At 29.6% G+C, this 26,942-nt stretch overlaps 1 protein-coding gene and 1 long non-coding RNA gene across 2 annotated transcripts; one reads left to right on the top strand and one right to left on the bottom strand.

Annotated features, from left to right (window-relative positions):
- The first annotated feature begins 19,535 nt into the window (after positions 1–19,535).
- LOC112804117 (protein WUSCHEL-like) lies at positions 19,536–21,246 on the top strand. The gene is made up of 3 exons (XM_025847526.3): positions 19,536–20,079; positions 20,164–20,261; positions 20,826–21,246. The coding sequence occupies exons 1-3, from the start codon at positions 19,605–19,607 to the stop codon at positions 21,210–21,212; spliced, it is 960 nt and encodes a 319-aa protein (XP_025703311.1). The 5' UTR covers positions 19,536–19,604; the 3' UTR covers positions 21,213–21,246.
- A 3,510-nt stretch (positions 21,247–24,756) lies between these two features.
- Positions 24,757–26,339, bottom strand: LOC140184559 (uncharacterized). Its single transcript, XR_011881626.1, has 2 exons — positions 25,791–26,339; positions 24,757–25,051 (listed from the first exon to the last, which is right to left on the bottom strand). It is a non-coding gene; the product is annotated as an uncharacterized lncRNA (long non-coding RNA).
- Positions 26,340–26,942: the final 603 nt, after the last annotated feature.

Here is a 26,942-nt window from a genome sequence, read left to right as displayed (position 1 = left end):
CGATGTGGTTAAGTTGTGTGATGCTGCACTGAGGAATGAAAATACGGTCCACTTGTATTTTGAGCATCCAGTTAATGCGGATCCAAAGTATGTTGATGAGGCTGAGGTTTTTGCTAACGAAGAAGTTGAGATGCCTCCTTTAGAAGATCAGCAAAATCATGACCAGGAACCTCAACAAAATGAAGAGGAGGAAGGATCTGAAAATACAGAAGTAGAGGGAGCTCCTTCAGAAAATGAAGCAAATCATCAAAATGATCCCCCACAGCACGAGGAGCAACAGCAAGAAGAGGATGAACCAACGTTGAATAAAGGGGGATATGATGAAACATTGCCAGATGAGACTGCTACTAAAAAGCTTTCTAATCAAACTCAGGCTGGAACAATTGAAAATGAGGCCCCCAATTTATGAGACAATCATCAGACTCATGTTGAAGACCAGGAAAGGCAATCTAATCCTGAAAAGCTGATGCCAGGGGAAGAAAACGCAGGAAGAAACATGCGAGGTCCCAACCATCTGGTAGAGCTCAACCTGCACCGCAAAACAATAGTGATGCACATGCTGGTTAGTATATGAATTGTAGATCCTAGTAGTAATGTCGTTTATTTTTGGGATTGTGTTTTACTTGCCATAAGCTGTTGGTTAATTAATAACCTAATCATATGAATGCGTAATATTGTTGAATTAGATGAGGATGCCTCTTGTGGAGTTCAAGGTCGGAGGATTAATTGAAGACCCCGTCCATCCGGACAAAGAATTCTGCCACCTAGGGAAGAGAATCAAGCTCCAAGGTTGGTTGTTCCTAACCCAAATGACCATGATGAAGAGCCAATTGAATAGCAGTATCGAGCTGCACACCCCACCCAGTTCTGATTCTGAGGATGAAAACCCGGTATTCCCTCAGCATAATCCTGATACAAAGTTTGGAAAAATTAGACTAGATTTAGGAATGGAGTTTGGCACGATGCAGCAGTTTAAGGATGCAGTCATGAAGTACAATATTCAGATGGGCAGAGGCATTTTTTCTCAAGGTTGAACCACATAGGTGCAGGGTCATCTGTTACAACGAAACTTGTCCATGGAAAGTTTACTGTGCAAGGAGAAACCAGCCACCTAGTTACCAAATAAAAACTCTAGTCAATGAGCATACATGTCCTAGGAGTAATAAAAGCAGGTTAGTCACTTATAAATGAGTGGTGGAGGAGTTGATTAGCAAGATTAGGATCTGTCCTAACTTGTCCCATAGGGACGCTCGAGATATGTTCAAGGTTGAGTTTGATATATGTGTCGGAGAGAGGATGATGTTTAGGGCAATGGAGAAGGCTAAGGATGTCATTGAAGGCACAGAAAGGGAACAATATTTGAAGTTAAGAACTTACTTGAATGAGCTGCGTAAGGCCAACCCAGGATCCACTTGTCATATGAGCACAACTCCACAACAAGAAGGGTTGCCTAAGTTTAGAAGTCTGTACATCTGTCTAGATGCCTGCAAAAGGGGATTCAAGCAAGGATGTAGGCCTTTTCTATGCCTTGATGGAGCATTTTTGAAGGGTTATTTTGGGGGGCAGTTACTGACAGCCGTTGCTCAGGATGCCAACAATCATCTATTTCCAGTTGCATATGGAGTAGTTGATGCAGAAACAAAAAAAAATTGAAAAAAATTCCTAAAGTATTTGTTGAAAGATATCGGAGATCATAGGCAATTTGATTGGAACTTCATGTCTGACAAGCAGAAGGTTAGTACATAATTTGTGTGTTCAATTATTTTATAGTATATAATGTCTAACTTAGTTATTGACAGGGGCTAATTCCTGCTCTACAAGAAGTTATGCCCGGGGTTAATCACAGGTTCTGTACTATGCATATGTCGAGGAATTTTAACAAGCGTTGGAAAGACCTAGAACTTAAGCACTTGTTATTTCAATGTGCAAGGGCACTGACTGATCAGGAATTTAATGAAGGTATGAATGCCATCAAGAGAATTAATACTTCTGCCTAGGAATATCTGTCTAATTATGAGCAAGAAACTTGGTCAAGATCAAGATTTTCTACTTGGCCTAAAGTGGATAACATAACGAATAACAATGCTGAGTCACTTAATGCAACCATGGTGGGGCTAAGAGGTAAGAGCATCATAACCATGCTAGAGGAGATTAGATATTACCTCATGAAGACTATGGCAACGCACAAAGATGCACTCATGGCCTACACGGGAAAATTGGCACATATCCAAACAAGCAGATTGGAGAAGGAAACGAAGGAAGGAAATTACTGGGAAGCTCAGTGGGTGGGAGACGATGACCACAGTGTCTTTGAGGTTAGAAGGCATGGTCGAACAGTTCAGGTCAACACTCACGAAAGGACTTGCACTTGTAGAAAGTGGCAACTGACAGGTCTGTCGTGCTGTCATGGAGTTGCTGCAATTCAAAGAAAATATCAACGACCAGAAGATTATGCCCACTATTGGCTGACTATGGAGGCATACAATAGAACATACCAATTTCACATAAACATTGTCCCTAGTCAAGAATATTGGGCTGATGTAGAGGGGCTACCGTGTCTCCCTCCACCTTATAAGAGGCCAATAGGAAGGCCTACAAAGAAGAGAGCACGACATGAATCAGAGAGACAGAGTGGGAGCCAGTACAAAATCAAGAGGAGCTATGAAAAAAATAGTTGTAAATATTGCAAAAAGGTAAATAAAAACTCACTTGTTCCACAACTCTTGTTGTTGACTGTTCTCATCTGTTGATGCTTGGAATGATGTTGTCTTCGTAGGTGGGACACAATTCCAGGACCTGTCCTGATAAGAAGACTCATGTTGCAACTGAGGAATATGAAGATGCACAACAAGCACCTCAAGCAGGTCAGCCGGCAATAGGAGGAATTGTTCCACCCGAGGGCTTACAAGACATGTCAGACTCAGAGCAGGAAATGTTTTAGGAGAAAACCATGGATGCAGTCGAAGAGGAGCTCACCCAAGGCCACCCACACTCTGAAGCTGATGAAGAGGTAGCACATTTCTCAATAATTGCTATTTACACTAACTTCACATGTACTAATTAGAGTTAATTTATTATAGGCCAACATGAACACATTCGGTTCAACAAGTCATGGTGAAGAAAGGAGAGCTGCTAGATCCAATCCTATAAGGAGACCAGCAAGATCTACCAAGAGTGCTGCAACAACTTCTAAAACTCCCTCCAATACTGCTGCGGCTGCTGCTGCATCTACTAGCAAGGAAAGAACCAGGGTAAATATGCCTATTAGGAGACCCACCTTAGCCCCACCGATTCTGAGGCCCACAGCTACAGCTCCAGCAGCCCAACCCACTATTTAGGCCCCCACAAATAAGGCCCATTGCACCTTCTACAAATGCTGCTGCTGGTTCAGGAGTTCCAGACTCCACAAGGACTCCACTTGTGTCAAATGAAACCATGAATGGAACATCTAAAGCAACCACTTCTAGGTTCTCAAAGTTCATGCCAAATCAGTCAGTTTGAAGGAGACTTGGCTGTATAATTAGTTCATCTTTTGGGTTATAAGTTGATATTTAGTTGCAATGGTTTATCTAATTTTTGGGTTGTATGTTGATATTTAGTATGGTTGGTTATTGCCTTTTGTTGGACAATTTGAGTATTTTGGTGTCTGGTAATTAGACTGATTAGCCAGTATACAGTATTTTGGTTGGAACAATTAGTGCTAATGCTTAATGTTATGCAGACCAATTGTTTTGATTTTAATCTTGTGCTTTTACCAATTTTGATTTCTTATGTCTATTTGAAATTAGTTAACATATCTCAGTTACCTTTTTTAGTTAGTTGCACTTCACTCCATTCATGCTTTTGTTAGTGATGCAATCGAATTCAACACACAGATCCAATTCCTTAACAAGTGAGTAAATAGCCACAACAATATCAACATAACTTCTACACAACAATAACATATAACATTCATTAATAAACCCTGTCCTACATGTATCTCTTGTCCTATCTAACCAAACAAATCAAACTCATACTCAAACTCATTACAAGTCCACCCAGAATGAAACACAGAAGCAACTCAACTCTCTTCATCTGCTCTATCAACATCTTTCGATCTGTGTGTGTTGTCTCAGTCTCAACACTGATAAACCTCCCTTTCAAGACTCCACATGCATTGCATACTACTGTGTCATTCTTAGAGCATTCCTCCACCCCAACAGATTTCTCATTAGTTTCGTCCATCCACTAAAAATTACGGCACCCAGTGTTCTTCATCTGCCCAACACAAAAACAGTTCATCAAGCTCAATTGTCAACGGGAGGGACAAATGAAGCAGAAAAATCATACATACCTTCCACAGAGGACACCTGAAAAACCATCTTCCTGGGTTTCTCCTCGTCTTCGACTTCAAGACCACCACCTGAAGATGGTAGAAGCATGTCCCATCATATGGCTTGCTCACATGTTTTTCAAGCCCTTCAAAGCTACAATTTTTCATAGACTGTGTCCTTCGATACAGGTAGACATGACTCTGCTTCCACCATACATGGCAACGGTTAAGATTTTGCTTTCTGCTAAAATTGGAAAAATATTCTCACTCAATTCTATATAAGGGAGAACAGGGATTGAGATCCTAATACGGATGCCACGTTGAAATTCCGTTTGCCACATCACCAAGCTCCGTTTAACGGAGAAGCGTTCTCCTCACGGTTGGGTAGATTTGTAGCGTTTTTAAATTTTTCGAGGGTATGATTGTCGTTAACAAATATTAGGGTTATTTATGTCAGCGTTTTACAAATTTGAGGGCATAATTGGTAATTTACTCAATTTTGAATAAGAGCATTTGAAGGAAAAAAAGTCATTAAAGCTTTAGTCCCCGTTCAAAAAAATTTCAATCTACTGTATCCCTAATTTTTAGAGGTACTGAAATACTAAAATTTTGGGGACGGAGACTAAAATTTTAGTATCAACTTTGAGTCAACAAACATGATATTGAATGTCAGTCCCCTAATCTCTATTTTAGTACCTCAAAACAAATGCTACCTTGTAGTCGGAAACTTTTAAATAGAGAAATAATAATTGCCTAATAATTAGACATGATTTCCTTCAAATTTTATCAGTTACATAAATATATTTATACATAACTAAATTGGATTGGTCTAGTGGTTAGATCACTAGCCCACTTAAGCAAGTGTCAACAGTTTAAAAAATTAATTAGTCTTAGGTTTCGAAAATCTAATTATCACTTTATTCTAAAAAATTTTATACAAATAATTAATTATATATTATTATACCTTTAAAAATAACTATTTTTTAAATTCACTACTTTAAAAGTTATTTAAATGTATAAATTTAATTTGTGTGTGTGCATATTTTTTAAAATAACGAATATTATATGTACATCAAAATCAGTCACTAATATAAAATATATATAAAAAATAAATTAAATTATATATATATATATATCATATGAACATAATAGTTTTAATTTTAATATTTTATTAAAATAAAAAGTTTAACCTTTTTTAACTAATAACAACCTTAATATATCTTTAGCGTATATATTAACTAAGAGTTTAATTTTGATATATTAATAGTAAAATTTTTTTTACTCATTTATTCAATTACATCCATTTTTTTATGATTATTCATGCAGTCAATACAAAAAATTATTTTTATTGATGTAGTGTTAGTAATTCAATTCATGGATAAAACTATTTTATATTTAAGATGTATCAAAAATAAATTCTATAACTAAATCCTATTTATATTTATAAATATCAAAATAAAATTATTTATAGCATGAATTCAGAATTCACCATTATGTTGGTTATCCTCCTGTTTTTTTAAGAGGTGATTGGTGTGTTTTGTATTGAGAGGGATGATTAATTTTTTTTTTTTGGGCTCTTGATTAAAAGGTAAATTTTTCTGACTGGCAGTGGCTTAGACGTAGAATAAGGCTCATTGGAGTTGCGTCCTTTTCTCTGACCCACAGATTATATTGGTTTGGGCTTTACTCCAAACCATTTACCAATCCACTTTTGGTTGACTATGCTCTATGAGTCTATGACTTGAGCCAATAAGATGAGGGTGCTGGATTATTATTGGATCAGATTCAAGCATTAAATATAATTTGTATTTGTATATACTCCAAATGCAAAAATATCTTTATACGCATTTGCTGGTTTATTAATAGAGATCAGTAAAAGTAGTTATACTTTACATTCACTACTTAAGTAGTCATAAAAAATCAGATTGATTAAATAAGAACATAGCAAAAGATTTTTAATTTTATCGGGTCTATTTATCAAGATTAAACTCTTCATATTTACCCACAGAAAAAAAAAAACTGCTATACAAAAAATCTTCATGCTTTTATTATTCTGTTGTGCTGAGTTATTTGTATATCTAAATTATTATTTCACTTATTTTTAATGTATATTTTATATTTTAATATATATTTTATACCAATAATTATATATATAACATATTTTAATCACTTTCGGTCATTTTTTAGAGATTGATTTAATATATTATAAAAATAATTTAGAGCATCAACTGATTGTCTTAATCTTTTTTTTTTGAAAAATTATTTATGCAGTTGTATTAATATCCAACAATATAGTTATACTGAAAAAATAATTACATCCTTCCATTTAATCCAGCAATATATATATATATATATATATATATATAGATATGATTATTCCATATATGATGGAACTATTTCAAATTAGTAAATTATTTTAGTATATTAAAATTAACAATCATACTAGGTATACATACTAAAATCAGTTATTAAAATTAGGTATTAGTATAAAATATATAATGTAATATAAATATATAGTAAAAATAAATATAACAGTTTATACACAAATATATTGATAATTAATTTTAGTGGCTGATTTTAATGTATAAATAAAATATTTTTGAAAATTAAACATGATTATTTTGTATATTAAAATTAAACATGTTAAAACTTCATGAGAGCTCTGATCTCTTTAAGTTGAGAGATTAAAATGGTTGTTTGTGTAAGTGATAAATAAGAGAATATTATTATGGCATGGATTGCACATGTATATGGAAGTGTCTCGGGCACAACAATGGGATTTTCGCTGCGATGAATGTTTGTTTGAATCTGATAGTACTCAATATGACTAGACTTTTCAATGTTTTCATCAATCTGAAAAGGAATCTGCAGAGGATGTTATTTTTTTACTTTAAATATATAAATTAAAATGGGATCAACATATTTCGAAGCCCACGCGCAACCAGTTGATGATCATACCTTTAAATTTAATGATTATTGGTGTGAGAGTTGATGATAATATGATTTTTTATCTTATAACTGTATAGTTGGATGAATTCAATAAGTTCGTTTCTAATAGTTAATTTTATGTTGATCGTAGTGAACGCTTTATATAGTTATTTGTATTACTTGAATTAAAAAGGAAAAACTCGAATTTTATTTAAGCATGTTTCATCAGCTTTATTTTATTTGTTCTTTCCCAATTATTTACTGAAAGATCTATAGTGGTTTAATTAACACCCTTTTCATTTATCTAATTAAACACCTCCTGCGTTTTAATTGAACTCAAATTTAATTTCATAAGTTTTACTTTAATAAAATTGTTTCACGAAAATATGATTAGGGTTCGTTTGAAAATTTTTAAAAGTTATTTTTTTCAAACCTTTGACTTATAAAAAAAATAAAAATAGTAATATTAATGTTTAGTATAATTTTTAAAATTAAATTATAGTTTTTTAAAAAGTTAGTTAAGTGTTTATGAAAAAATTAAAAAAATGACTTCTTTTGTAATTATTTTTTTTATCATATTTTTTTAAAATAAGTAATTTTGAAATAAAAAAATCAAATACAAAATAACTTATTTACAAATTATTTTTAATATAAGTATTTATTGCTAAAACTATTTTTTTTAAAAAAAATTAATTAAATTATTTACCCAAACTAAACTTAAATATACTTAGGTTATCTTTAAAAGGAGTTTGATAAAAATAAATATTATATTATGACTCTGGAGTTATTGTTACTTATAGTTATTTATGAACTAACAAGTTGTTTGTAACACAAATTGAACTATTAGAAGTTAGAACATACAATTTGTGAAAATATATACTTTGAAATAGAAAACAAGAAAATATATATGTTTTTTAGAGAAATAATCATAATACATATATTTTAAAATTTAGTCACTAAAATCAATTATTATATATAAAAATACGTATTTTTATCTCAAAAAAGTATTATTATACCATTATAAATATATTTAATTATTCTATTATTTAATTATTTTAATAATTGATTATTTAATTAAAATATATGTAAATTAATATATATAAATATATACAAATTATAGTAACTAATTTAATAATTATATACATGTATATAACATTTCTTTTAAAGAAATTAAATAACTTTATTTATTTGCTAACACATACACACTTGTTGAAAAGTTATAAGAGAAAATAATTAGATCTTGAAGTAGGATATCTCTTGGAAATAGATATTGCTGCTATATGTATGTATATGTGTGTAAACAACTACTAGCATAATATATTTATATAGTTACTTGATTATTAACTAATTTAAGTTGATTTAGTGGTTAATTTATTATTTTATTAAAGTAAATATTAAAAATTTAATTTTTATTTTGTGTATATAATTTATTAACTAATAAAAATTTTTTAATAAAATTTTAATTTATAATAAATTAATTTTTAATTTATTGGATCGAAAATTTACTCGATTTTCCTTGGTCAAAGAAATACCAATAACTGAAATGTAATCAAATACTACTAATTTATCCATCCAGATCAGATATGTTATATCCAGCAAAATCTCATCTGCATGAGACTTTTAGCCACCCACAAAATTATACAATAATGACATTGGTAGTATCCGCAAACAAATGAACCAATCAACCGTTTGATCTCATGTTATATATGTCACAATTTTGTTTTGTTATCAACGGTATTTTTATTAATTTTTATTTATAATAATATTTAATAAAAATATTTTTTTAAATATGTCTAATAAAAATATTTTTTTATAATTATATTTAATAAAAATGTTTTTATTTTTTAAATATATTTTTTTATATATATATTTAAAATATAATAATTAATTATTATTGATAATAAATTAACAAATAATATATTAATACCTGTGCTTTTTCTATATGTCGGAGCCATAACAAAATGTCATTTAATGATGTTCAAATACATTACTACTCTTCCTGTTGTAGAAAATTATATATATATATATATATATACGCCTACAAAGGCTAGTCTATTGTGATTTATTATTAGTTGATAAATTGGAACACATAATTAATGGTGTGTTCAGTCTGTATTTCTGATCCGCAAGTTTTTTTTTTTCTTTTTTACTTTTAGGGTTTTTTCCTTTCACAATTAGTATATTAGTCATTTAAAGCGCGAAATTGGCAGGTGAAGCGGATTTAACTTGAAGTAAATTATTAAAGAATTTGTTATTAGTAAATTGACTGTTACATGGATAAAATAAAATTTGAATTTATATTTATAATATAGATAATTTATTTCATACTAATTCAAACAAACGACTGAATTGATACATATTTATTAACTAATTTGCATTGAGTCAAATTTTCACAAAGAAAAGTGGTAATTAAATTTGAGAAAAGCAGGATCAGAAGCAAAAGAATAATTATAATTATTAATGGGAAAACATAATATATTTCTTTCTTTTTACACTTTGAGATTAAAGCCAGAAACATCTTTTGGCTCTTTTATTCAGAGAAGCATCTAAGCCTCTAAACAAATTGGAGCTATAATAATATGTGTGGTCCCTATACATACACATACGTACATCACTATTTGAAGTTATTACATAAGCAAAATATAATCCCTATCCCTAATTAATAATAAATAATAATTAGAAAAAAAAAACGGAGGGTCCACTCTACAATCATATCACACAGAAAGTAGCTAAGTAGCTACATACATAGCTTATCATATCATATGATATTAAACTCATGAAAGTAACAAGAACAATATAATTGCCTTGAAAGCCACATTGCAACATATTACGTGGGGGTCTATCCATTCTATCTACTGATGATGATGATGATGATAGAATATAATATTTAATAATTAATAAGAATTAAGTTAATTGTAGGAGATGATTATTATATATTACTGGAAATGGGATCAAAGTCTCAATCTAAAACATGGAAAGAAAGAAAGGGAAAAGGAGATGAGACGAGTGAGAGAAAGGGAAAGGGGAGAATGATCTTTGTGATGTATGTTTGGAGATACGGTTTGGAAAATTAGCGCAACAATATCATTACCCATAAGACTACCCTCTGTACCGCCGCACCTCTCTCTCTATCTCTCTTTCCTAGCTCACTGAGGTAAGCAATTTCCTTAGCTTACAATTTTTTTTTTCTTTAATTTTCACATTTCAAATTAATAATTAAAGTTATTTTTAAGAAGTGATTTTTCTTTTCATGGTATCTCTTGATCCGACAGATTAATGACTAATTTGTTGTGGATTTGAACTCTATTTAAGAGTCCTGGCTAATGAATTTGCTGCATGTATAAGGCGAGATTCGAATTCTCAACACTTGTTTAAGCAAATAAACAAATGAGTGAACTGATTACTCGATCAATTTAAGTTGGTTAAGAATGGTTTATTTAAATCAAATCAAACTAACTTTTTTTTTTCCATGTTATATATAATTGAATCTCTGGTTAAAGATAAAATTATCTTTTATTAATCGTAGTATATATGACATGTCAATTCTTGAGTATGTATTTTTGCAGTTTCTTGAGACAATAATTTTACCATTTTGGTATCACTAAAAAAGAAAAAAAAAGGAAAATTCTATCATTTAAAATAATATATTTTACGCCACTTTAAAATAAGCTAATATTTTTTTAGTTGAATTAGGTTCGTAAAATTTTAATAATAGATTCATATATATGAGATAGTTCGCTTGATGGCAGTTATTATTTATTTTAAACTAATTATTATTATTATTATTATATAAGTTTATGTTTTGAACAAAAAAATAGTGTGGATATATAAGACATCTATGAAGGAGATGAGTTGGAAAATGAAACACATAAAGGTAAATGAAGCAGAAGAATGTGACCATTTGGCCAATGTGTGTTTTATTGTTATCTTTTATATGTGTATATGTACGTGTGAAAGAGGAAGAGAGATATATAGGAGGGTAGTAGTGGCATGTTAATGCATGATAATGAAAGGCAAATCTCATGATGATAGTAGTGTCAAAATCAAGCGAATTATGCAATCTGAAAAGGTTGAAGCTTGAAAGTTGAAACGTATAATAGACACGTACATATATATGGATTGGTAAAAGAGGCTAAGATCAATATAATGTTTCCAATGTTTTTGTTCTTTTCTATTCATCTATCAAATGAACCAACGAGACTGTTACAACAGAATGAAATTGAAGGAAAGATTGAATAGTTCCATTCCCTCACGGTTTCTCTCATTGCTTCCTTCTTATGTAATATATGTACATAATAGTTTTAGGAGCCAGCACATTTTGTAATTTTTATTCATTAATTAATTATTATTAATATTTTTAATTATATCTAATAATATAAAATTATATATTTTTTTTAATAATTAAATGTTGACTAAATTTAAATAAAAATATTAATTTCTAAAACTTTTTCATATATATATATATATATATATATATATATATATAGGGACGGATCTATTCTATAAGATATGGGACAAGCGTCTCCACTATGAGTTGATATTTTATTGAGTAGTATATTATAATAATATTTATTTGTCTTCACTAAATTATTAAATTTGACCCTATAATAATTTTTTATTCAACTTTCGACACTTGATAATCAATTTGAGAACTTCATATTAGATGTTTATTATAATGATCAATTTTTAAATTTAAATAAGATTGGTATTCTTTCTTAAAAATCGACTCGAAAGAATATTATCTATTTATTTGTGTTTCTTCTTTTGAAATTAGCTTTAGTTTTTTCATAACAACTACACTAATTGAATGAACTTTTTCAATTATAAATATCATCAAGAGCTAATGGTATGAAAATTGAGTTTTAAATGTTTGTTTAATGACATATATATATAAAAAAGATATTTTGATTATATTGTCAAGGTTTCAAAATATAAAATATAAAAAATTAAATTTTAAATTATATGTTATTATTTAAATATAAATCTTAAAATATAAATTTTAAAATACAAAATACACATTAAAAATAAGTTAAATATATGTATTTATACACAAATTTATAGTAGATAATTTCATAGCTAATTTTTTATATAAATTAATACTTTTGTTATAAAAATTATTATCAAATTATATATATTTTACCCCACGGTCAAAATTTTCTAGATCCGTCACTGTATATATATATACTATTTTACTCTCTCTTTTCTACCCAAAAATTGATTAATATAATTTTGTTTGTATAACATAATATTTTTCAACAATAGTAATATTGGTTTTCATTTTTTATTAGTAATTTTAATACCGTGTAATTTGATATTTTGAATTTAGTCAAAGTTGTTATGTTCCTCGTTTATATATATTGAATAATTAATATAAAAAAATTTGTGGGTTCAAATATATAAGCATGGGGACTTAATGATAATCGTCATAAAATAAACTCTTTGATCCTATCTAAATTAATATGAATACTAATCGGGTATTATATTACAAAAAATGTTAGAAATTTATTAGAATTTATTATTTTTGGTTATTAGTTAGTTATTAATATTTAAAAGTATGAAATAAAATATATTGTTAGATTATTATATTAAAAAATTAGATTAAATGAATTAAATTAATAGTTAAATAATAATTAAAAATAATAAATTTTGATGATCTTTTAATATTTTTTTATATTAATCAATTTAATGACAATTAATCTTATCCTTTATTTGTATAAAAAAAATCATTTGCATAATCAGTCATTTATATAAAATATATATTAAATATAACATAAATAAAGAGAGAAGTGTGATATAAAAGAGAAATAAACAAATCTTTTAATACGATCAAAAGATAAAAGGTAAGATAACAAAATAAGGAAGGGGAGTTGTTGAAGAAAAGGAGTCCAATTAGAAGTGAATGCACAAAAATTAAAAAGGATAAAAAGAAAAGTAAGAGCGAAACAAAAAAATCAGAGAAAAAGCTAGGAAGCTGAAAAATTAGGTAGATATATAGGGAAGAATTCCAAGTACAAGTAAAGATAATGAGTTCAGAAGTGAAGCTATTAAGTTAGGATCGTGACTTAATCCGACTTGTAATAATGATAAGATTGTTGTGGATTATATTACGTAGAATCTAAAAGAGAATAATGCTACGACGACCCGAAAAAAAAAAGAAGAAAAAGAGCGACACACAAGAGTTAAAAATCAAAATCTTAACATTAGAATCGAGTAAGAGAGGTTCAATACATGAAAAAATGATTTTACTCTTTATTAGTGTCACTGATATGAAATCTTCTTGGTGATTGGTTTGTTAATATTGACATTCTGAAATTCCTGATAGCAAGTTCATAGAGACGCTTGTGTTTTAATTTGCATGCTTTGTTTGGTTAGGCAGTGTTTTTGTTTTTCTTTTATTTGTTGATGTTATTTTGTGTTCAACTTGTTTAGTATATTGAGTACTTGAACTTTACTTTCCTTTTGTAGTTGAGGATTTTAATTAAGCAATGAAAAAAATATATTAAAGTACAAAATAGAAATTAAAAATATATATTATTAAAAAATATATGATAATTAACTTAATAGCGAATTTTTTTATACATATCAATTTTGTCTTAAAATTAAAATTAAAATTAAGTGCTTTTATTCTAATTCATCAATTTCAAGATTTATAATCCATAAGGGTATCGGAAAAATATCAAAACACCTATAAAGTATTGTCTATAAAAGAAAATTGTAAGTAACACGAGACTTTATCTAACTAATTATATATTTGAATCCTGGATTAGAAGAGAAAATATTCATACTTAATAGGTTAATTATTCTGTTAATTTTTATAATTTTATTAAATTTATAATTAGATTTTTATATTATTTTAATTAAATTTTTATATTATTTTTAATTTTATAATTTAATCATTACTAATGTAAAAAGTATTAAATTTTTTACAAAATATATTTGTACAAATTGAAGATATTTAAGATTAAAAATTAATTAGATCTTTGACCATATATTTTTTTAGAAGAAGTATTTTATTAATTTTAATATTATTGACATAAAAATAATTTAATTATAAAATTAAAAATAATATAAAAATTTAATTAAAAAATTATAAAAATTTAATTATAAATTTAATAAAATTATAAAAACTAATATAATAATAATTAAACCTACGCTCATGTACTGGATTATGTTGTTCCCAATTAAATATTCTGTTGAGGTGAAAATTTAAAAAGTGAATAATACATCCAAATATCTCAAAACATAAATACTAATTAATTGCTATTGTTGATTCCATTTTATTATTAGCATCACTTTTAAGATTATTTAATCGGTGTAACCATTAATTATATATTATTATATTAATAAAAATAATTAATTTTTAGATTTAATATTTAAAAATATCTAAATATATAAATTTAATTAAATAATAATATAAAATTATTTACAATATTAATATATCAAAATTAATTTTTTGAAATAAACTCCAAACATTATTATAAAATAATAACGTTGCATTTTTATTGATAACTATAATTTTTAACTGTATGTCAAGTTATAGTAGTAGTGAGCGCGGCTTCAAGATAATATATATTTAAAAATTTTATGAATAGTGAAAAAAAGAGGGTATTGAACCAACGACTTCTTTTTTATAAAAACTCAAAATAATCATTAAGTTTTTGGTAAAATATAATATGGGAGAAAATAACTATTAAATTAATAATTTAAATTATATATTCAATAAATTTGATATTTAAAGAATAATACGGTAAGAATTTGAAATTAGAAGAAAAATTAATAAGATATTTATTTTTATTTGTGTTATTTTAATTTTATTAAAAATTTAATGATTATATTATTTATAATTTTATGTTAGATTTTTTTTAAAATTTTATTATTTTTTATTGTTAATTAAAAAAATTTGATTTTTCTATGAATAGGATTATAAGGTTAAAAATTTTAGAGTGTAAGTTCTTAACCCACGAATAGAATAAATGATCTTAAAAAATTTTTAACTCTCAAAATAAAATTAAAATAGAATACCAATCCTATCCTATTTATTATCAATCTTAAATAGTATATATATTGTATTTTTTTAAAATAATTATTCATATAAAAATATTTTTATATAAAAATAATATTATAAATTATTGAATAATTTAATATATCTAACTAAATATATTTGATTGAATCATCTAAAAGTCAGTAATATCAACTTCACACCAAATTAAAGTAGCCAACTTTTCCTAATAAGACTCATGTAATAAAGACGACATGGTTATATATTTGTACTAGCAACAATTAAATTAAAGGAAGCTGAGGATGAAGTAGTGAACTGATCAATGATGACAAGCTAAAGATGGAATAGAAGTTGCCAGATTCATGACTTTGGATCAGTAAAATTTTGGACCCCAACTCAGTTTTGGGTAAATTTTATTCAGATCAGACTGGTACTATAAATGCAATTAATAATAGCAATGAATATATATATTTTTCTGAGTTATACATTGCACATACATACTCTCACTTTCAAGGGTTTTTGTTGCTTACATAAAGAGAGAGAGGATGCACAGGTTATAAGAAAGAATTGAAGCTAAGTGGCATGCAAATGCAGTGGCAAAAAATGATGTAGCTTTCGAGTTCTGATCTCACACCAACATAAACACAGAAATAAACTCCAGAAATCATGACATCCATCCTTTTTGCATTTGCATTTTTTTTTTGAATTTTAAAATATATAAATTTTTTTTCTCATGATACTTTAAATATTCAAATTATTCTATTAGTTAATTTTTTTTTCAATACATAAATAAAAAATATTAAAAAATTCAATTGTTTAAATTTTTTTTTCATTAACTAAAGAGTTTAACTAATATTTAATTTTTAGAAGAATTATATATTGTTAAGAAAATCTTTGAAAATATTGTTGTAGCATTATTAGCAAAGGGCAAAGGCAATAAATTTTTGGGGCGCGTGCTCCTTAACTTTAAGAGGTGTACCCATCATAAAGTCATCAACTGCCTTTTACATTTGTACCCTAGCTCTACCTCTATACTACTAGTACTACTGTACTACTTCACTACTCCTCTATAATCTATATATGTAAATTGCTTCCTAATTTTGAGATTAGAAACAATAAATAAAATAGTAAGTTTTATTAAAAAATATTAATCTGGTTAATATATTATTCTTTTAAAAAAATTTAACTATTCATATAAATTATATATAATAACATAAACAATTAAGATTTATTTGATTAATTACTTAATAAAAATATTTAAAGATAATAGAGTTGATCTCTTTTTTGAAATAGTTGAGTTAGTTGGAATTTTTCAAAACGAAAAATTGCAATTAATAGTTGATTTGTAGGGTTATATTAAGTCCATTAAAGTTTAATGGTGGAAGAGTTCATGTGAAGTTGATGACTGAGAGCGGTTAGATGACTCTCAGTCATTAATTTCACATGAAGTTGACTGCACATGAATTTTTACTATACTTTTTAAACTAAAAATGTATAATAGATACACTTTACGCACAGCTTGAAATTTCATAAATTAAATTAACTATATATAACAAATTGAATAATACTACACATCTAAATTATTTTATTAATTAAATCTAACTAAATTAAATAATATGTGTGAGGAGTTTAAATCTTGTCTTATGTGACAAATAATTGAATAGAGTTCAAATTTGTGAAAGATGAAACTGAACCTACGATGGGCCTGATTTAATTAACTTTTTTATTGATACATAATCCTTAAAATATTGATAAGAAATGTAGTATATCTATCAGCGACAGTAATTTGAGGGTAGCGTTATTTGTGAACTTCTCAGATTACTCATTGCGAAGATAGTAGATAATAAAATGTTTATATGACGAGAAGAAGTTCTGGTAAATGGCCCCAAATTAACTTGCTTGCCATATATATGGATGGACTCATGGACATGGACTGTTCACTTTAATTTAACTTTGTATCATGGTTAGTTGAATAATTGATTATATTATTAGATTTTTTAAATTAAGGATTGTAGATGGATAATTTTGGGACGAGAGATGAGAGATTGTGGGCGTAGACATGCAAATTATTAAAGACGCCGCAGAGATAGAAAAGAAAACAAGAAAGATTTAAGCGTATTTGACAACTTTATAACTAAACAGTTTGAATATATAGGGGGAGCAGCAGCCATATATATAGCTATTAAGCTGATTGTCTCTTAGTTGGAGCCTATCTTTTTTGTTTCTATGCACTTCATTTTTCTTCACATAATAAACTGCAGTAGTAATCATCACTTCATGCCAATCTCTATGTCACGCATTCAAAGATATACAATTTGTTGTGGGACATCTCGATCTAACATCTTGTTGGAGGAACATTAATTAAAAGATCAAGATTTGAATTCATCACAATTTTTAGTATTTATTTAATTTTTCATTTTTAATATAAAAAATAAATTGAAAATCCTCCAAATCTATTAAGTTTTTTTTTTTTTTTTGGCTGGAAAGAAAACAAATAACTAAAAAAAAAACAAACAAAAAACTGTTTAAAAAAAAAAACAATTTCGGTAAATACTATTATCAAACTCTTTCTAAGGCAATAGAAAAAAGGTATTTATTACAGTCTTTGTCATGAGATCTACTACTGTGTTTATATTTTTTAAGATTAACCGAACAGTCTTATATCTATTAAGTTAAATTTAATAGTACTCTTACTTATTTCTTCTCTTTCTAAGTTTTTTTTAATATTAAAATTCCACTTTATTGAAGTTAAGATTTAGATGAATTCATGAACCTTGTCATGAGAGATTACCATAAGAATGAAAAACCTTTGGTGGTGGGTATTTGGTTGATTTGCTTGATTTTTAGAATTTAAGCGCTCGCCCATTCTACTTCCTTAATTCACAGGGGATTTCCCATTATATATAAAAATATGAAAAAATATCATGCATCATTTTACAAGGAATAAACAAATTTTATATTTAACAAATAACTTGTATAATTGATTTGATTTTTGTAAAAATATTTAAATAATTATTTAAAAGATGTACGCAACATGTCAAAATAAATTCGATTTCTAAATTTTTATTTTTAATAAACATTCGCTCATTTACACAAAAAATTACTTGGTCTAAAATCGGCAAAATTTTAAGGTTGAAAAAATTCTAATTTTTTTAAATAATATTTGCAAAAAAGTTTTAATTTTTAAAATCTTGTTTATAATATATCTTAAAAATCTAGTTACTTTTGTTAACTTTTTAAATATTTTAATAGTTTATTTATGGTTTATATTTTTTGAAGTTATTTTTGTAGAGAAAGTAAATTTTCAATACTATTTTTGATGATTTACGTTTCTAATTTTAATAGGCATAGATTTTGAGATCTTCCATATTCATATTACTATAGTTGATCTACTTGGCAAATGGCAATATTTCTAGAGGCATAAGATAGTAAGATACTACTCTTCATCACATAAAGGCCACACATACATTAGAGCATTGTAAATATCCGCTACTACAATTAGAAAAGCTCCACTCCTGCCATTCCTATAAACCCTAATGAAAACACTGCTCGTCCATTGATTGGGACCCATCTGAGTATTACATATATGTGATGCATTATGCTTAGGTATAATTTCAAATTACAATTTTACCCTTCAAGCAAGCCCTGTAGCTTGCTGATTGGACTTCAATGATAGAGTAGAAAAAAAAAAGATGTAGGTGGCTACCATATCTGATATCTCCATCAATAGGAAGAACTTATTATTATTGTGCAACTCCCTGGAATGCATATCATTCTATTGCCATTCATTCATTCATTCACAACATCTACTTTTTTCTTTCCTTCCATCCAATTTATCATTTCATACCTTATATATAACATAGGCTCTAATAATTTTGTATACTAAAAGAAAAAAAGAAAAAGAAAGAAACTTTATTTGATATATAATTAATAACATAGATGGGGATGATGATGATGCATGGCTTTTGATCCAAGTAAGTAATTGGGTGTTGGTAATGGTACCCTTACCCTCACTTTCTAAGCTCTCTTTTGTCCCTACCTTTTTTTATGAACTCCCCTTTCCCTCTGTCAACTTCAGTCCTTCTCCCTCAGATATTCTTTTTGATTTTCTCTCTTTATCACTCCATGTACCATGTGCTATTATGTGATCACTGATGTGCCTATTACTATTAGCTAATAGCCTCTTCAATGCTTTTATAAATTCTTTCTTTCACAAATTCTATATATCCCCCTCCAATTCATGCACTCTCTACTTAATCATATTATCTATTACTTCTCATCATCATCATCATATATGTCCTCTACCTATTATTAGTCCTATACATACATAAAACATCCTTGTTCTTGTTGTGTTTTTTCTAAATCATGGAACAACAACAACAACATTCATCATCAGCAAACAGCAACAACAACAACAATGGTACTAGTAGTCACATGAACAGTGGTAGCAGGCAAAGCAGCACAAGGTGGACACCAACAACGGATCAGATAAGGATATTGAAGGATTTATACTACAACAATGGAGTAAGGTCTCCAAGTGCAGAACAGATTCAGAGGATCTCTGCCAGGCTTAGACAGTATGGTAAGATTGAAGGCAAGAATGTCTTCTACTGGTTCCAGAATCACAAGGCCCGTGAGAGGCAGAAGAAGAGGTTCACTTCTGATTCTACTACTACTACCAATGTCAATAATCTTCCACTTCCAACCATGCATAGAGGATCCACCATTAACAACAACAACAATGCTCCTAATTGTTGGAATAAACCTACTGAAGACATTACTACTACTACTACCTTTCATAGCAACAAGTATTATTCCAACAATATGCCATCATCAACTGGTAAAAAAGTAAAAAAAAAAAATTAAAACCCTTTTGGGACTATTAGTAGAAGTTATTATATCATATGCTTATTATGTTATGTAGGGATTGCTTCTTCTTCTTCTTCTTCTGCTGGGATGGTTGGTGTGGGCCAGATGGGGAATTATGGCTGTGGATCTGTTCCCATGGAGAAGAGTTTTAGGGTAAGTTAGTTGTACATATATGATTATAGAGTTTATATATATGGACCTGAAAACTTTGTCACATAAAGTGTTTTTGTTTTTGTTTTTGTTTTTCTGATCTTAATATAATGGATTGAATATTGATACCTATATAAGCAATTTTATTTAGCTCCTTTTTCACTGCTCACTGAGTATTTTGCTTAGAAATGGAAGGAATATTATCAATGCAGATATAGCTGCAGGTTTGCTTGCTTAATTCATGCATCCCTGGCCTGTGTAATTATGAGAAGGGTGTAAATTAGAAGCATGTGATCATATATATATATCCCCAATAATAATAATGATAATATATCTTATTTGACAACAAAATGGAGAGACATTTCTACCATTTGCATTCTTCATTCCTTGAAACTTCCATAAAAAGAAACCCTTGAATTGGTCTCTTGACTTGTAAAATGACCAATAAGCCAAGCCTACTGAACCAAAGCTAAGGTTTTATCACTAATTGATAACTCAAATAACTATATATATAGTTTTACAACTTCATTTATCATCATTTTTGATCCATTTTTTTATTGTTATTAGGAGTGTACAATATCTGCAGGTGGAGGAAGCAGTGTTGGTGGTGCCATAAACCACAACCTGGGATGGGTTGGTGTGGATCCTTATTCATCAACTTACACTGCTTTCTTTGACAAAATAAGGCCTGAGATTGAAACCCTTGAACAAGAACAAGGTGATGATAATAATGATGATGAAGAAATTGATGATGTCACTGAGATTGAAACCCTGCCTTTGTTCCCTATGCATGGTGAAGACATCCATGACTATTGCAGCCTCAGATCCAATAATTCTTCTTCTTCTTCTTTTAACTATGATCATCATCATCATGGATTCAACAACGGTGGTTCTCGTGCTTCCTTGGAGCTTAGTCTCAATTCCTACGGTCGCAAGTCTCCAGATTATGCTTGAAAATTAATAACTAAGTGCTTGTTAATTAATTAGCTTACACATCATCATTAATTAACCAGAGTACTATGATATGATATGATAGGTTAGTAGCTTAAGTAGTTATGTTTCCATTTTCCATAATTAGTTTATTTTATTAGGCACTGTTATGTATGTCTTCAACATTGTCCTCTTCTGCTCTTTCACTTTCTTCAATCTTCTCAGGAGAGAGAGAGAGAGATGTTCCCATGCTGACACATGTCATGCAGGGAGAGATGAACTTAATTTCCTACTCAATCAACTAATTATTATTAATTATCATACATGTTATTATTTTCTCCATCTCCCCAAAACATTCTCTCAATTATTTATTTCTAATTCAAATCATCATTGGCACTAGAGACACATGCTATCAAATATATTAACACATTAAAATTAATTATTAATATATATTTTATATTAATAGATAGTTTCAGTAGTGTACAGTGGTTAATATATTAAATATGTTGTATGATTAATTTTCTATGAATGAATGATGCATCATTAACGACCTTATAGTTTTGTTTAGCTAAATTGATGAATGATCTGATTCTGATATTATTCTTTTCTGGAGAAGCACAAACATAAGCATCCGTGAATAAAGTGAAGTAATTTGTAAGACCAAATTCTAAGAGCGATGAAATCATGAAACAAACTAACAAAGAGACAAAGGAGGAAGAGAATTGATTTTGCTTGGCAGCAGTGCACTGCCCTATAGCGCGTGAGAGTGTGACTAGTCGACAGACACAGATTTATGTGGGGACCACTCAATTGTTCATTTCTTACAGAGCCTTTTAGCTTTCTCTGAGCATTTTATGGTGCTACTAGCTATTAGCTTAGGCAGTGTATTGCGTTATGTACTTATGTGTATGTAAGTGAAAGAAGACTGAGAGGAGAGACAAGAAAGAAAGAAAGAAAGAGATTAGAGAGTATATATTTTGAAGTTTGAACCATCACCTACTTCGGTAATAGAGATTAGAGACTAGTATAGGACTATATCTACTGCATCATTCAATTTAATTATTCCAATATATATATGTAATGTAATCTAAACCTTAGGCCATGTATATGCACTTTAGAATTTATAGACTAAGATGCAGATGACGCACGTACACTTCAGAATACTTTCACATATATAGAGTGACTCACTAGTCACTACCTCTAATGTGATTATATTATTTCACATTTAATCTAACAATTTTTTCATGAAGGTACCATGGTTTTCATGCTACGTTACACACATTTCATTTATTATATGGTTGCAACTAGCCACCATACGTACCTAAAGCCTAAAGGTGGCGCATTATAATTACTTCTACATATACGGCCATGTGAATGAAGAATGAGCCTTAGCTATACCTCGAACTCGCTCATGCTACACAACACAAATTAAATGATGGCTTCCTCATTTATTATTATGCATAGATTTGTGTGTCAAATTCGACACACAGAAACTCCTACATAAAAAAAAAAGCATTGTTTGATTTTATTAGATATGCATAGCATGCACAAAACTTTGTTTGAATTGAAGGTATATTGTATAATAATATAAATGACCTCAGGCAAAAGGTTGAACACGTTAAGTTCCATGTGGATCTTAGTTAAACACGTAAACTTGTTATACAATGATTCATTCCCATTCCATTCTGAAACAAACAAGAAATCCATTTATGTGTTCACTTCAGTGTGTGCTGACAGCAGAGCAGAGCAAAGCGGAAAAAAGCACAAACAAGTACTGTTGTGCAATCAATACTTTTCTGCTACCAAAATTATGTTGGCTCATACAATTTTCAAGGTAATGGCAGCATGACACAGCAACTATATACAACCATGCATGAAGTGGCACAAGTGCACAACCCATAACTGATTTCATCATAAGCAACCCTCATTGTTCTTCCTCTTGCCGGGCTTTGTTTTATACATTTGCCAAATCACTCTGCCCAAATCATCAATCAAATCTTTGTAGTATATACATACATGTGGGCCAAACTATACTTTTGAATCTTGTTAACAAACATTCAAACTTGGACCAAAAACAGAAAAACATAAGCTAAGAATATACATTAAACTGGGGTGGCAAACGGGACTAAACCTGTCGGGCTGGCCTGCATAATCCGCCATAAAAGGTGGGTGGGATGATAATTTGAGACCACCATACTTAAAAGGTCCGTCTAACCCGCACCACTTAAACCATGGACTTTGGCGGGCAGGACGGGCCTCTCCGGTGGGCCTAGTGCTTTTTTTGACCAGGGACGTTTTTGAAAAAAAATTGGTTTATAATTATATTTATTACATATTTATAATTATAAAAACTTTAATATTTGTGAATTTAGAAATTATAAATTTATCGAAATGGTTGTAAAATTATATATACATTACTTAACATTTAATGGTAAAAAAAGGAAAGAGAGATTTGGCGGGTCAAGCTTGCCAGTCCGCCGTTAGGCAAGGCGGGAGAAGGTTTTAGGACCGCCTCCTTAGGCGGGATGGCGCGGACTTTTCCATTTGTCATCCCTATCTTAAACACAAACCAACTTGGGTTGGTTGAGTGGTCAGCTCACTTGTCTGTTTATGCAAGTGTTGTGGGCTCGAATCCCGCCTTGTGCATGCAGCAATCCATTAGCCAGTGGCAAACCCTTAAATGGAGTTCAGATCTGCAACGGATTAATCCTTGACCTATCGGGTTGGGGGATACCATGGATAACCATTAATTATGCAGGAAACAATTTTATTTTGTCTCATAAATCATGGTAGAATTTTTACTATCTTTTCAAGTATTGCATACATCAATTTCCATGGATTCAACATAATTCTATCAGAAAAAAAATCAAGCTTAACATAAACTTGACTTGGCTAGGTTACTTCCTATACTCTCAACACATTAAGGTAGCGTTTGGAAGGGAGATAGAGACTGAAAGATAGAGACTGGGAGATAGAGATTGAGAGGCAGAAACTTAATTTAGTCTCTGTACTGTATTTGGTGTAAGATGTATAGGATTGAGTAGTTATGTCTCTGTATTTTGTTTGATTCAAAATAAAAATAGAAACTAAAATATATAAAATGACTAAATTACCCATTTATTTTAAATAAAAACATCAAAGAAACCTAACCCAACCAATTCTCATTTACCTTTTCCCCTTTTCATTTATGAATTCTAGTGGTTTCCTATCGGATCTTTCCATCTTGCCGGCGCCACTCCCCTCCTCGGCGTCAACTTCGCCTCCGACGAGGAAGCCACCATTTTTCCATTGCTTCGAATATGATTCTCTCTCTCTCTCTCTCTCTCTCTCTCTCTCTCTCTCTCTCTCTCTCTCTCTCTCTCACTCATGACCCGAACCAAGCCATGACTGGCGCTCAAGGGACAAGTCCCTCAGCAAGCCAAACGACTAAATTTTCAGAAAAACGGACAGAATCTCTTCTGTTTTTAGGACCTTACTAACATAAATATTAACTCCCTGTATTAATAATAAACCTCCATTTCCAAGACAACAACAACAACATACTCCAAATTATATCCACAACCAAATATATCCAAAATATGCATCATATATATATATATATCAAGTTGATAACTAGAGTATGTAGTTAAAACCATAAGTCTTACATAACCAAATCATAATCACTACCTAAACAGTTCAAGATTCAAAATAACATAACCCACACGAGGATCCTGCCTGTGACATATGGAGCATTGACATAATCTAGATTTTGAGCAAAGGTTCCATTACATAATTACTTAGCCCTTGGAAAGAAGAAGGGCTCACCAAAATGACTAAGATCTACTGAGGGGCTGGTGGAATGGAACCTGGAATGACTCCTGTATCTGAAAAATATGAGAATATAATAGGGTGAGTTTTGCAACTCAGTGAGCAAACATTACATCTATAACCCACACGAGACAATACAGAGTTTACCTTGAAAATTATATTTCTTTTCGGAGATGAGGAATTCATTTTAATTAATTATACAAACATTAGATAAATAGTTAAGCGGATGAACTGAAATGGGAGTTCTCATTCCAGAAGTCAAATCAAATCAAATATTACACATCTAGGGCGGCTCCACCTCTAAGGGTAGTCCTTTCCTCTAGTGTGCCCGTACGGTATAACAGATCCAACGTGTGGCCTACACGTTAGGCTAGCAACGCCCCTGCTAGCTGAGGTCTGAGCCAGATGCATCTAGGTTAACGTCATAACCGCCGTTAACTACGGTTTTCTAGTCAGAGTCTCCCAAACCAATCCAAACCAAATCACTTATAAAAATCTCTAGTGCTTATAACATACTACTAAATTCCATAGCAAATCAATATATATAGGATTGCATACTAAAATTTAATTAAAATTTACATAAGGTCAAATAAGAAAACATTTATACTTTACAAAATATATAAATATCATCTCGTGTGTATTTTTATAAAATTCTAAGTTTCACAAATCAATATTTATTTTCAAAAATTCAGAAATCACAATAATAAAATATTTTCAAACTCCAAAATTAATGATTCAACATAGATATTGATAATAATATATTTAAAAACAATTATAGATATAATATCCATTCACAACTTATTCCAAAGAACCGGAAGCAACTCTGAGCGCGTCAACGAGCTACCAAATGATGTCCAATAACTCTACAACTCTAGAAATATGACAATAATGATATTTGTGAGCTACTAATATCGTCAATTAACATAATCTTACTCACATTGACAAAAGCCCCAAATTTTCTAACCATAATAACCCTAATTCGGATTTTGCTATACCCACAAGTATAGGGATGCTAAAAATTTGAGATATAGCTAATTATTGAGTCAAAGAGTTACCTTGAAACCTCAATAATAACCAGAACTCAAAAGTTGAATACTTTCTTCACTAAATAGGTTGAAGCTCCATGATTTAGGGTTGTGATAAAAGAAATTTGAATGAATAAAATAAAGAAGAGAAGAGAAGGAGAAGGAAGTAAAATGAAAGAAGTGGATTTAAAGATAGTGTATGATTTCAAGAAGAAGAGATGAGAAGATGGAAAGGGAGAAGAAGAAGAAGAAGAAAAAGAAGAAGAAGAAGAAGAAATGAAATTGAAAAAGAGGGAGAAGGGTTTCGGATAAAAGAAAATAAGTGGGGCTGGGGAGGGGGGTGAGTCACGTGACTCATTAAACCCCTCTTCCTTTTTTTTTCTTCGGTTATAACACTCTCTCTCTCTCTCTCTCTCTCTCTCTCTCTCTCTCTCTCTCTCTCTCTCTCTCTCTCTGACTATTTAGTATTATCTTTGATGTTCTCTCTCTCTCTCTCTCTCTCTCTCTCTCTCTCTCTCTCTCTCTCTCTCTCTCTCTCTGACTATTTAGTATTATCTTTGATGTCTTTTCCATACCTCCTCTTTTTTCCTTTTATTTGTCTTTTTTTTATGGTCTATATTTTAATTTGTTTCTTCTGTTGGTTGGAGAGTTTAGTAGAGTATCTGTTGATGCTTTTGTGAATATTGACATTGAGTAGAGGTAGAATCTTGTGAATAGTCTATGTTTTCATAATGAATGTTTTTGTTTTATGATATTATTGTTGAATATTGACATTGAGTAAAAGTAAAATATTAAAAATTTGTCTTGCTTCTTTAAAGAACAAGTTTATTTTCTATTTATTTTTCAGAGAGAATGACTTGAAAGCCAATAGAATGTGTGTTATTAAAGTTCATATGCTTGGTTTGAACCAATTTAAGAATAT

This window comes from Arachis hypogaea, chromosome 5 (assembly GCF_003086295.3).
Source record: "Arachis hypogaea cultivar Tifrunner chromosome 5, arahy.Tifrunner.gnm2.J5K5, whole genome shotgun sequence".
NCBI classification, from domain to species: domain Eukaryota; kingdom Viridiplantae; phylum Streptophyta; class Magnoliopsida; order Fabales; family Fabaceae; genus Arachis; species Arachis hypogaea.
The sequence above is the reverse complement of the archived record's forward strand: the minus strand, read 5'-3'. Positions and strand labels throughout refer to the sequence as shown.

Coding starts and splice junctions, on each gene's coding strand:
- LOC112804117 (XM_025847526.3), top strand. CDS start 19,605: ATGGAACAACAACAACAACATTCATCATCAGCAAACAGCAACAACAAC. Junction 20,080..20,163: donor CAATATGCCATCATCAACTG/GTAAAAAAGTAA, acceptor TATGTTATGTAG/GGATTGCTTCTTCTTCTTCT. Junction 20,262..20,825: donor CCATGGAGAAGAGTTTTAGG/GTAAGTTAGTTG, acceptor TATTGTTATTAG/GAGTGTACAATATCTGCAGG.